Source organism: Nerophis ophidion, linkage group LG21, assembly GCF_033978795.1.
Source record: "Nerophis ophidion isolate RoL-2023_Sa linkage group LG21, RoL_Noph_v1.0, whole genome shotgun sequence".
Taxonomy (NCBI): domain Eukaryota; kingdom Metazoa; phylum Chordata; class Actinopteri; order Syngnathiformes; family Syngnathidae; genus Nerophis; species Nerophis ophidion.
In genome coordinates, this window is record NC_084631.1 from 39244267 (window position 1) to 39258519 (window position 14253).

The 14253-nt window shown below is 39.3% G+C and overlaps 1 protein-coding gene across 3 annotated transcripts in view; it reads right to left on the bottom strand.

Moving 5' to 3' along the window:
• Positions 1–14253, bottom strand: part of LOC133540087 (asparagine synthetase [glutamine-hydrolyzing]-like) — a 182240-nt gene that overhangs the window by 108346 nt on the left and 59641 nt on the right. For all 3 annotated transcript variants that reach the window (XM_061882578.1, XM_061882579.1, XM_061882577.1), the window contains 2 exons: positions 10757–10843; positions 7985–8092 (listed from right to left, as the gene is read on the bottom strand). In XM_061882578.1, coding sequence (XP_061738562.1) covers positions 7985–8092; positions 10757–10843 — 195 coding nt within the window. The remainder of the gene's footprint in view (positions 1–7984; positions 8093–10756; positions 10844–14253) is intronic.

The window sequence follows — 14253 nt, forward strand, 5'->3', positions numbered from 1 at the left end:
ATACACGAAACATACCATCGGTACTACACATGAAACCTACCTTCGGTACTACACATGAAACCTACAATGGGTACTACACACGAAACATACCATCGGTACTACACATGCAACATACCATGGGTACTATACACGAAACATACCATCGGTACTACACATGTAACATATCATCGGTACTACACATGAAACCTATCATCAGTACTACACATGAAACATACCATGGGTACTACACACGAAACATACCATCGGTACTACACATGAAACATACCACCGGTGCTACACAAGAAACATACCATCGGTACTACACATGAAACATACCATCGGTACTACACATGAAACCTATCATCGGTACTACACATAAAACCTACAATGGGTACTACACACGAAACATGCCATTGGTACTACACATGAAACCTATCATCGGTACTACACATGAAACCTACAATGGGTACTACACACGAAACATACCATTGGTACTACACATGAAACATACAATCGGTGGTACACAAGAAACATACCATTGGTACTACACATGAAACATACCATCGGTGCTACACAAGGAACATACCATCGGTACTACACATGAAAAGTAAAATCAGGACTTCACCGGAGAAGTAACATTGGCACTATACACGAAACATACCATCGGTACTACACATGAAACATACCATGGGTTCTACACACGAAACATACCATCGGTACTACACATGAAACCTATCATCGGTACTACACATGAAACCTACAATGGGTACTACACACGAAACATACCATCGGTACAACACATGCAACATACCATCGGTACTACACATGAAACCTACCATCCATACTACACATGAAACATACCATCCGTACTACACATGAAACCTACCATCGGTACTACACATGAAACATGCCATCCGTACTACACACGAAACCTACAATGGGTACTACACACGAAACATACCATCGGTACTACACATGAAACCTATCATCGGTACTACACACGAAACATACCATCGGTGCTACACACGAAACCTACCATCGGCACTACACATGAAACATGCCATCCGTACTACACACGAAACATACCATCGGTACTACACATGAAACATACCATCGGTGCTACACACGAAACCTACCATCGGTACTACACATGAAACATGCCATCCGTACTACACACGAAACATACCATCGGTACTACACGTGAAACATACCATCGGTTAAGTAATACACACGAAACATACCATCAATACTACACATAAACATACTATTGGTTAAGTAACACTAACGAAACATACCATCGGTGCTACACAAGGAACATACCATCGGTACTACACATGAAAAGTAAAATCAGGACTTCACCGGAGAATTATCATTGACACTACACACGAGTCATACCATCGGTACTACACATGAAACCTACCATCGGTACTACACATGAAACCTACCATCGATACTAGACATGAAACCTATCATCGGTACTACGCAGGAAACTTACAATCGGTACTACACACGAAACCTACCATCGGTGCTACACACGAAACCTACCATCGGTACTACACATGAAACCTACCATCGGTACTACACATGAAACCTACCATCGATACTACACATGAAACCTATCATCGGTACTACGCAGGAAACTTACCATCGGTACTACACACGAAACCTACCATCGGTGCTACACACGAAACCTACCATCGGTACTACACATGAAACCTACCATCGGTACTACACATGAAACCTACCATCGATACTAGACATGAAACCTACCATCGGTACTACACACGAAACCTACCATCGGTGCTACACACGAAACCTACCATCGGTACTACACAAGAAACCTACCATCGGTACTACACACGAAACATACCATCGGTTAAGTAATACTCACGAAACATACCATCGGTACTACACATTAAACATACTATTGGTTAAGTAACACACACGAAACATACCATCGATACTACACACGTAACAAACCATTGGTCCGGTACTACACCCTAAACATACCATCGGTATACTACACACGATAAGTACCATCGGTACTACACCGGAAAAGAACCATCGGTACTTCACATGAAACGTACCCTCAGGACTTCACCGGAAAAGTACTTAGGTGGTGACACACATGGTGTACATAGATGTAGTACTAGAATTAGTACATAGGTGTAGTACTAGATGTAGTACTTAGGTGGTGACACACATGGTGTACATAGATGTAGTACTTACGTGGTGACACACATGGTGCACATAGATGTAGTACTTACATGGTGACACACATGGTGTACATAGATGTAGTACTAGTGTTAGTACATAGATGTAGTACTTACGTGGTGACACACATGGTGTACATAGATGTAGTACTTACGTGGTGACACACATGGTGTACATAGATGTAGTACTTACGTGGTGACACACATGGTGTACATAGATGTAGTACTTACGTGGTGACACACGGTGTACATAGATGTAGTACTAGAATTAGTACATAGGTGTAGTACTAGAAGTAGTACTTAAGTGGTGACACACAGTGTACATAGATGTAGTTCTAGAAGTAGTACTGAGGTGGTGACACACATGGTGTACATATATGTAGTACTAGAAGTAGTACTTAGGTGGTGACACACATGGTGTACATAGATGTAGTACTAGACGTAGTACTTACGTGGTGACACACATGGTGTACATATATGTAGTACTAGAAGTAGTACTGAGGTGGTGACACACATGGTGTACATAGATGTAGTACTAGACGTAGTACTTACGTGGTGACACACATGGTGTACATATATGTAGTACTAGTGGTAGTACTGAGGTGGTGACACACATGGTGTACATAGATGTAGTACTAGATGTAGTACTTACGTGGTGACACACATGGTGTACATAGATGTAGTACTAGATGTAGTACTTACGTGGTGACACACATGGTGTACATAGATGTAGTACTAGACGTAGTACTTACGTGGTGACACACATGGTGTACATAGATGTAGTACTAGTGGTAGTACTGAGGTGGTGACACACATGGTGTACATAGATGTAGTACTAGACGTAGTACTTACGTGGTGACACACATGGTGTACATATATGTAGTACTAGAAGTAGTACTGAGGTGGTGACACACATGGTGTACATAGATGTAGTACTAGAAGTAGTACTTAGGTGGTGACACACATGGTGTACATAGATGTAGTACTAGACGTAGTACTTACGTGGTGACACACATGGTGTACATAGATGTAGTACTAGACGTAGTACTTACGTGGTGACACACATGGTGTACATAGATGTAGTACTAGAAGTAGTACTTAGGTGGTGACACACATGGTGTACATAGATGTAGTACTAGACGTAGTACTTACGTGGTGACACACATGGTGTACATATATGTAGTACTAGAAGTAGTACTTAGGTGGTGACACACATGGTGTACATAGATGTAGTACTAGACGTAGTACTTACGTGGTGACACACATGGTGTACATATATGTAGTACTAGTGGTAGTACTGAGGTGGTGACACACATGGTGTACATAGATGTAGTACTAGATGTAGTACTTACGTGGTGACACACATGGTGTACATAGATGTAGTACTTACGTGGTGACACATGGTGTACATAGATGTAGTACTAGATGTAGTACTTACGTGGTGACACACATGGTGTACATAGATGTAGTACTTACGTGGTGACACACATGGTGTACATAGATGTAGTACTAGATGTTAGTACTTACGTGGTGACACACATGGTGTACATAGATGTAGTATTAGATGTAGTACTTACGTGGTGACACACATGGTGTACATAGATGTAGTACTAGATGTTAGTACTTAGGTGGTGACACACATGGTGTACATAGATGTAGTACTAGATGTAGTACTTAGGTGGTGACACGCATGGTGTACATAGATGTAGTACTAGATGTAGTACTTACGTGGTGACACACATGGTGTACATAGATGTAGTACTAGATGTAGTACTTACGTGGTGACACACATGGTGTACATAGATGTAGTACTTACGTGGTGACACACATGGTGTACATAGGTGTAGTACTAGACGTAGTACTTACGTGGTGACACACATGGTGTACATAGATGTAGTACTAGAAGTAGTACTTAGGTGGTGACACACATGGTGTACATAGATGTAGTACTAGACGTAGTACTTACGTGGTGACACACATGGTGTACATATATGTAGTACTAGAAGTAGTACTTAGGTGGTGACACACATGGTGTACATAGATGTAGTACTAGACGTAGTACTTACGTGGTGACACACATGGTGTACATATATGTAGTACTAGTGGTAGTACTGAGGTGGTGACACACATGGTGTACATAGATGTAGTACTAGATGTAGTACTTACGTGGTGACACACATGGTGTACATAGATGTAGTACTTACGTGGTGACACATGGTGTACATAGATGTAGTACTAGATGTAGTACTTACGTGGTGACACACATGGTGTACATAGATGTAGTACTTACGTGGTGACACACATGGTGTACATAGATGTAGTACTAGATGTTAGTACTTACGTGGTGACACACATGGTGTACATAGATGTAGTACTTACGTGGTGACACACATGGTGTACATAGATGTAGTACTAGATGTTAGTACTTAGGTGGTGACACACATGGTGTACATAGATGTAGTACTAGATGTAGTACTTAGGTGGTGACACGCATGGTGTACATAGATGTAGTACTAGATGTAGTACTTACGTGGTGACACACATGGTGTACATAGATGTAGTACTAGATGTAGTACTTACGTGGTGACACACATGGTGTACATAGATGTAGTACTTACGTGGTGACACATGGTGTACATAGATGTAGTACTAGATGTAGTACTTACGTGGTGACACACATGGTGTACATAGATGTAGTACTTACGTGGTGACACACATGGTGTACATAGATGTAGTACTAGATGTTAGTACTTACGTGGTGACACACATGGTGTACATAGATGTAGTACTAGATGTTAGTACTTAGGTGGTGACACACATGGTGTACATAGATGTAGTACTAGATGTAGTACTTAGGTGGTGACACGCATGGTGTACATAGATGTAGTACTAGATGTAGTACTTACGTGGTGACACACATGGTGTACATAGATGTAGTACTAGATGTAGTACTTACGTGGTGACACACATGGTGTACATAGATGTAGTACTAGATGTTAGTACTTACGTGGTGACACACATGGTGTACATAGATGTAGTACTAGATGTTAGTACTTACGTGGTGACACACATGGTGTACATAGATGTAGTACTAGATGTAGTACTTACGTGGTGACACACATGGTGTTGGTACACTGGCTGACGAGAGTCTCCTTGTCGTCTTCTCTCTGAGGTCTAACTGTGGTGAGTTCAAGGGTGTTGGGTCGAGCACAGAACTCTCGCTTGGCAGCTTCCACCTTCTTACTGCTGCAGTTGACCAGGTTGATTCGACCAATAGGATTCTGAGAAAAAGCACATCAAAAAAAGGTGTTTTTGTGTAAATATTCCCATGGATTTAAATATTCACAGGACATGTAGGGCGATACCACTTTTCCACTTGCATGATCATACTGATACAGGAGCCTGCAGTCAACCGATACGATATCAGCAGGAATCATAGTAGTGTGTAATGTTAGAAAAGCTTTGATCAAGTAAAATGAGCCAATCAGAGAACAGCGGTAGCTATTAACCGTCGAGAATGCTGTCTTTAAGTAGAAGTGGAATGTTTTTTTGTTTTTTTTTGGTGATGCCACAATAATTCATGAAGTTAATGGGTTCACAATAAAGTAAGTTGAACGATGCGGACACGTTTGTTCCTGGATACTTTTGCAACACGCTTCTGCCTAGAAGACTTTGTATCTGTAAGTAATGGGCAACTATCATTTCTTTATGTGGACAAATGTGCTTTTTAATGTTCAGTGATTGTTATAGACAGTAAGCTATTGTGTGCTTAGCTGCTGTGTAGCTGCTAGCTCCTACTAGCTTATAGTCTAGCATGTTTACCATCTGTAAAGGACTTTAGTGAAATAGCAGAAGTTGTGTGCTTATTGGAGAACATTTAGATGTTAACTGGCTGTATCGCACATTATATCACACACACACACACACAAGTAAACACACTGCGGGACTGCTTGTATCGCACATGATAACACACTGCAGGACAGCTTGTACTGCACACAAGTGTACACGCTGCGGTACTGCCTGTATCGCACACAACATCCCACTCAAGTAAACATGTTGCAGAACTGTTTGTATCGCATACGATAAACACACACAAGTAAACACGCTGCAGGACAGCTTGTATCACACACAATAACACACATAAGTAATCATGCTGCAGGACTGCTTGTATCGCACACGATAACACACACAAGTAATCATGCTGCAGGACTGCTTGTATCGCACACAATATCATACACAATTGAACACACTGCGGAACTGTTTCTATCACACACAATAACACACACCAACTAAACAACTTGCAGGACTGCTTGTATCGCACATGATCTCACACACAAGTAAACACGCTGAAGGACTGCTTGTATCACACACGATAACACACACAAGTAACCATGCTGCAGGAATTCTTGTATCGCAATATCATACACAATTGAACACACTGCGGAACTGTTTCTATCACACACAATAACACACACCAAGTAAACAACTTGCAGGACTGCTTGTATCGCACATGATATCACACACAAGTAAACACGCTGAAGGACTGCTTGTATCACACACGATAACACACACAAGTAACCATGCTGCAGGAATTCTTGTATCGCACACGATAACACACACATGTTAACATGCTGCAAGATTGCTTGTATCGACCACGATATCACACACAAGAGAACACACTGCACAACTTTTTGTATCACACAATAAGACACACAAGTAAACACCTTGCAGGACTGCTTGTATCGCACATGATGTCACACACAAGTAAACACGCTGCAGGACTGCTTGTGTCGCAGAAGATAACACACAAGTAAACACGCTGCAGGACTGCTTGTATCACACACGATAAAACACACAAGTAACCATGCTGCAGGAATTCTTGTATCGCACACGATAACACACACGTTAACATGCTGCAAGATTGCTTGTATCGAACACGATATCACACACAAGAGAACACACTGCGCAACTGTTCGTAACACACACAATAAGACACACAAGTAAACACGCTGCAGGACTGCTTGTATCGCAGAAGATGACACACAAGTAAACACGCTGCAGGACTGCTTGTATCACACACGATAACACACACAAGTAAACACGCTGCAGGACTGCTTGTATCACACACGATAACACACACAAGTAAACACGCTGCAGGAATGCTTGTATCGCACACGATAACACACACGTTAACATGCTGCAAGATTGCTTGTATCGAACACGATATCACACACAAGTGAACACACTGCGCAACTGTTTGTATCACACACAATAAGACACAAGTAAACACCTTGCAGGACTGCTTGTATCGCACATGATATCACACACAAGTGAACACACTGCGCAACTGTTCGTATCACACACAATAAGACACACAAGTAAACACCTTGCAGGACTGCTTGTATCGCACATGATCTCACACACAAGTAAACACGCTGCAGGACTGCATTACTTTTGGTAAAGAAGTATACTTTAAAACAACAACATTACTTTTTGTATACAACAAGTACACTTTAAAAACAACCTGAGTATTTTTGCAAACAAGTATACTTTAAAATCAACTACAATACTTTTTTGTAAACTAGCATGTTGTGATTTGAAATAGGATTTTTCTTACATTGTAATTTTGAGTACATTTTGAATTGTTTACCTTGCGCATTTCATCAACGAGGTATTATGGGTTATTATTATTATTACTATTATTACTATAGAGTAAAGGGTTTGTTTACCTTGCACATTTCATCACCGGGGTATTATGGGTTATTATTATTATGATTATTATATTTGTTTACCTTGCGCCTTTCGTCATCGGGGTAGGTCCAGTAGGAGATGCAGTACCCTGACAGGACGCACCATCTTCTGTGCCAGGCTCCAAAACCGCTAACGTCCTCAAACATTGTCTGCAAAAAGAACAAAAGAGCATTAATGAGTGGATGCAGCAGAAATGAAGTCTGAGATAAACATTAGCAGAATTAACAGTAAATGACTTGATATCATAAAAATAGTTAGTTGGAGATGTGCTCATGCATTTTCAAGATCCGTTTTCCAGTGCACTTTTGCATCAAGTGCGCTTGCTTTATTTAATTCATCTTCCAAACATGACTTTGTTGGTGATACAAAAATTCATGTCAAATTGCAAATAACTGGATTATTGTGGATTCATTTCAACCACATTCATCTACTTATGCTCAGAATGTGAAACTGGGCTGTGGTCTCCAAAGTGGAGCAAAAAGGGCCAATTTTTACTGACTCTTGGCAAAAATATGAATTATTAATGAGCTATTATTCTATTAGCTACGACAGCAATTAGTTTTGTCAGCAAGAACACGAAGCTGAGGTGTGAAGGTTTTTTTTTCCAGGCACATTGATTGTTTTTATCATCTTTATTCTACAAATTGCATCAAAGTTGCCTCCATTCTTTATTTTATGAACGCTTCACTAACTTTGGACATTTAAAATGAAGTTTAGACAAGTAAAATAGTTAAAACATGTAAAATGAAATAATAGTAAAATTAAGTAAAAAAAAAAAAAAAAGGAATGAAGTCAAATGAACAAAAAAGAAGTTTGGAAATGTAAACCAAAATAAATAAGTATAAATAAAGTTTGGGCTTGTAGGATACAGTTTTGAAAAAAAAACATTTAAAATAAAGTCAAATTTAAAAATGTTTGGACATGGAAAATATGACTAAATAAAATAAAGTATGATTGTAGCTGAGATAGGCGCCAGCGCCCCCAAAAGGGAATAAGCGGTAGAAAATGGATGGATGGATGGATAAATAAAGTTAAAAACAAGTTTAGACGTGTAAAATAAAGTATAAATAAAGTTACAACATGTAAAATATACCGTAGTTAAATAAAAGTTTTGGAAATGTAAAATAAAAAGTATAAATGAAGTTTGGACATGTAGAATAACATTTTAAAAAGTTTGGACATGTAAAATAAAGTATAAATAAAGTTAGAACATGTAAAATATAGTTAAATAAAAGTTTTTTAAAAAGTTTGGGAAAGTAAAATAAAAAAGTATGCATTAAGTTTGGACATGGAGAATAAAGATTAAAATGAAAAATAAAATAAAGTTAAAATAAAATGTTTGGATAAGGAAAATATAACTCAATAAAATAAAGTATAAATAAAATTAAGATATTTAAAATAAAGCTTAAAAAAAGTTTAGAACATGTAAAATAAAGTTGAATAAAAGTTTAAAAAAAGTACATCAAAGTATAAATAAAGTTTGGACTTGTACAATAAAGTGTAAATAAAGTTAAAACATGTAAGATAAAGTAAATAAAAGTTTAGACACATAAAATAAAGTATAAATAAAGTTAGAACATGTAAAAGAAAGTTAAATAAAAGTTTTAAAAAAGTTTGGAAATGTAAAATAAAAAGTATAAATTCAGTTTGGAAATGTATAATAAAGTTTAAAAAAGCTTGGACATGTAAAATAAAGTTAAAATAAAATGTTTAGATATGGAAAATATGCCAAATAAAATAAAGTATAAATAAAGTTAAAAAAAAGTTTAGACATGTAAAATAAAGTATAAACAAAGTTAAAACGTAAAATAAAGTAAATAAAAGTTTTGAAAAAGTTTGGCCATGTAAAATAAAGTTTGGACTTGTACAATAAAGAATAAATAATGTTTAGACATGTAAAATAAGGTTAATCCATCCATCCATCCATCCTCTACCGCTTATTCCCTTTCGGGGTCGCGGGGGGCGCTGGCGCGTACCTCAGCTACAATCGGGCGGAAGGCGGGGTATACCCTGGACAAGTCGCCACCTCATCGCAGGGCCAACACAGACAGACAGACAACATTCACACTCACATTCACACTCTAGGGACCATTTAGTGTTGCCAATCAACCTATCCCCAGGTGCATGTCTTTGGAAGTGGGAGGAAGCCGGAGTACCCGGAGGGAACCCACGCATTCACGGGGAGAACATGCAAACTCCACACAGAAAGATCCCGAGCCTGGATTTGAACCCAGGACTGCAGGACCTTCGTATTGTGAGGCAGACGCACTAACCCCTCTCCCACCGTGAAGCCCAAATAAGGTTAAATACATTTTTATTTTTTTAATTGGACAAGGACAATACAATAAAATGCAATAAAGTATAAATGAAGTTTGGACATGTACAATTAAGCTTTAAAAGATTTGGACATGTACAATAAAGTTAAAGATAAAAAAAATGTAGAAAGTAAAATTCCTGATCTATTGTGTTCATTTTAAAGATGCAGGCATAAAATCCTACAAGCATGTTAGCTCCAAACATCAACATAAGGTCTCCTTACAAAAGCGTATGATTTCACTCGCAGGTTAAACATTTTTACCTCATTTCCATCCCAATTCTCCAGTATCTCTTACGTGCACATGATTGACTGCCTGGACGCCAATCATCTCATTTGCTCCGTTTTTACAAAGTCTACCCAATGTGCAAATTATTTGTTCCATCTGTCCTCTTAAAATAACACTGCTAATTTACAGCATGTTCCAAGTCATGCATCAAATGTCACCTTCTGCAACTTTTATAAAATCCATGGAGACCACTTCAGGGCGTGCACTCACCAGGAAGCCCTTTTCCTCCACGTGGCATCCAACCTCACACTGCATCTTCAGGTAGACGTGGCCTTCCAGAGGACACAAGAAGGGCACCTTCAACAAAAGCAGATGGATTTTTATTTGCTTTTTTATCATCATTTGCTTAAATATTAGAAATGTCCACATAATGCTGGTGATGAAAAAGTTTTGAAAATGTAAAATAAAAAGTATAAATTAAGTTTGGACATGTAGAATAACATTTTAAAAAGTTTGGACATGTAAAATAAAGTATAAATAAAGTTAGAACATGTAAAATATAGTTAAAAGTTTTTTGGCAGTGAAGTTGTCACATTGTGTAAATGGTAATAAAAAGACAATACAATGATTTGCAAATCCTTTTCAACTTAATAGACTGCAAAGACAAGATATTTCATGTTCAAACTTTGAAACTTCTTGTTTTTTTTTTTGTTTTTTTTCCAAATAACCATGAATTGAGAATTTAATGGCAGAAACACATTGCAAAAAATACATTTTTACCACTGTGTTACATGGCCTTTTCTTTTAACAACACTCAAGGTTTGGGAACTTAGGAGACACATTTTCGAAGTGGAATTTTTTCCCATTCTCTTTTTTTTTTCTCTTTCTCTTTTCTTTCCTCCCTTTTTTCCCCCTTAGTTTGACACTTGTCTTATTGGGTGGTTTTTCACTTTTCAGTTGGACGCGTGTCTTAATGAAATTAAACAATGGATGTCCGCTAATTTTTTGCAAGTTAACGCCAAAAAAACGGAAATGCTGATTATCGGTCCTGCTAGACACCGACCTCTATTTAATAATACAACTTTAACATTTGACAACCAAATAATAAAATAAGGTGACTCGGTAAAAAATCTGGGTATTATCTTCGACCCAACTCTCTCCTTTGAGTCACACATTAAAAGTGTTACTAAAACGGCCTTCTTTCATCTCCGTAATATCGCTAAAATTCGCTCCATTTTGTCCACTAAAGACGCCGAGATCATTATCCATGCGTTTGTTACGTCTCGTCTCGATTACTGTAACGTATTATTTTCGGGTCTCCCCATGTCTAGCATTAAAAGATTACAGTTGGTACAAAATGCGGCTGCTAGACTTTTGACAAGAACAAGAAAGTTTGATCACATTACGCCTATACTGTATATACCTTTATATACATACATACATACCTATACTGTATATACCTTTATATACATACATATATACCTATACTATATATACCTTTATATACATATATACATACATATATACCTATACTGTATATACCTTTATATACATATATACATACATATATACCTATACTGTATATACCTTTGTATACATACATATATACCTATACTATATATACCTTTATATACATACATATATACCTATACTGTATATACCTTTATATACATATATACATACATATATACCTATACTGGCTCACCTGCACTGGCTTCCTGTGCACTTAAGATGTGACTTTAAGGTTTTACTACTTAAGTATAAAATACTACACGGTCTAGCTCCAGCCTATCTTGCCGATTGTATCGTACCATATGTCCCGGCAAGAAATCTGCGTTCAAAAGACTCCGGCTTATTAGTGATTCCTAGAGCCCAAAAAAAGTCTGCGGGCTATAGAGCGTTTTCCGTTCGGGCTCCAGTACTCTGGAATGCCCTCCCGGTAACAGTTCGAGATGCTACCTCAGTAGAAGCATTTAAGTCTCACCTTAAAACTCATCTGTATACTCTACCCTTTAAATAGACCTCCTTTTTAGACCAGTTGATCTGCCGCTTCTTTTCTTTTTTTCTCCTATGTCCCCCACTCCCTTGTGGAGGGGGTCCGGTCCGATGACCATGGATGAAGTACTGGCTGTCCAGAGTCGAGACCCAGGATGGACCACTCGCCTGTATCGGTTGGGGAGATCTCTACGCTGCTGATCCGCCTCCGCTTGAGATGGTTTCCTGTGGACGGGACTCTCGTTGCTGTCTTGGATCCGCTTGAACTGAACTCTCGCAGCTGTGTTGGATCCACTATGGATTGAACTTTCACAGTATCATGTTAGACCCGCTCGACATCCATTGCTTTCGGTCCCCTAGAGGGGGGGGGGGGGGGGGGGGGGGGGGTTGCCCACATCTGAGGTCCTCTCCAAGGTTTCTCATAGTCAGCATTGTCACTGGCGTCCCACTGGATGTGAATTATCCCTGCCCACTGGGTGTGAGTTTTCCTTGCCCTTTTGTGGGTTCTTCCGAGGATGTTGTAGTCGTAATGATTTGTGCAGTCCTTTGAGACATTTGTGATTTGGGGCTATATAAATAAACATTGATTGATGGCATTGATTGATTTTCTTAAGGTTTATGTTGAGTGTTAAGTCATAAGTGGCCTGCTAATATGTCAGAAATAATTGACTCATCACATGAGGGCGGTATAGCTCGGTTGGTAGAGTGGCCGTGCCAGCAACTTGAGGTTTGCAGGTTCAATCCCCGCATCTGCCATCCTAGTCACTGCCGTTGTGTCCTTGGGCAAGACACCTTACCCACCTGCTCCCAGTGCCACCCACACTGCTTTAAATGGAACTTAGAAATTGGGTATCACTATGTAAAGCGCTTTGAGTCACTAGAGATAAGCGCTATATAAATATAATTCCTTTCACATCATTTCTAACTCACACTGACAAATGCACTCATCTTTTTTAACAATCAATCAATCAATCAATGTTTACTTATATAGCCCTGAATCACTAGTGTCTCAAAGGGCTGCACAAACCACTACAACATCCTCGGTAGGCCCACATAAGGGCAAGGAAAACTCACACCCAGTGGGACGTCGGTGACAATGATGACTATGAGAACCTTGGAGAGGAGGAAAGCAATGGATGTCGAGCGGGTCTAACATGATACTGTGAAAGTTCAATCCATAATGGATCCAACACAGTCGCAAGAGTCCAGTCCAAAGCGGATCCAACACAGCAGCGAGAGTCCCGTTCACAGCGAAGCCAGCAGGAAACCATCCCAAGCGGAGGCGGATCAGCAGCGCAGAGATGTCCCCAGCCGATACACAGGCGAGCAGTACATGGCCACCGGATCGGACCGGACCCCCTCCACAAGGGAGAGTGGGACATAGGAGAAAAAGAAAAGAAACGGCAGATCAACTGGTCTAAAAAGGGAGTCTATTTAAAGGCTAGAGTATACAAATGAGTTTTAAGGTGAGACTTGTCAAATTGTCCTGACTTATTGCTCTCTGGCGTCTCATATTCACTCCGGTCCAGACCTCCCTAATCCATGTGTGTCTTCATGCCACCTGGAGCGCAAATATCTCATTATTTACCGTCATGCCGATTGACTCAGGCATGAATCTTACGAACTCAATTCGGAGCTTCGGCGTCGCTTCAGTGCGAGCGCTGAGACAGACTGCATTTAAAGACTTAATGAAGCATCCTTTCTACGACACTCTTCTTATTTTAGGATTTCAGTGTGCGACGAAGACAAGTTCCGGCACAAGGAGTTCATCG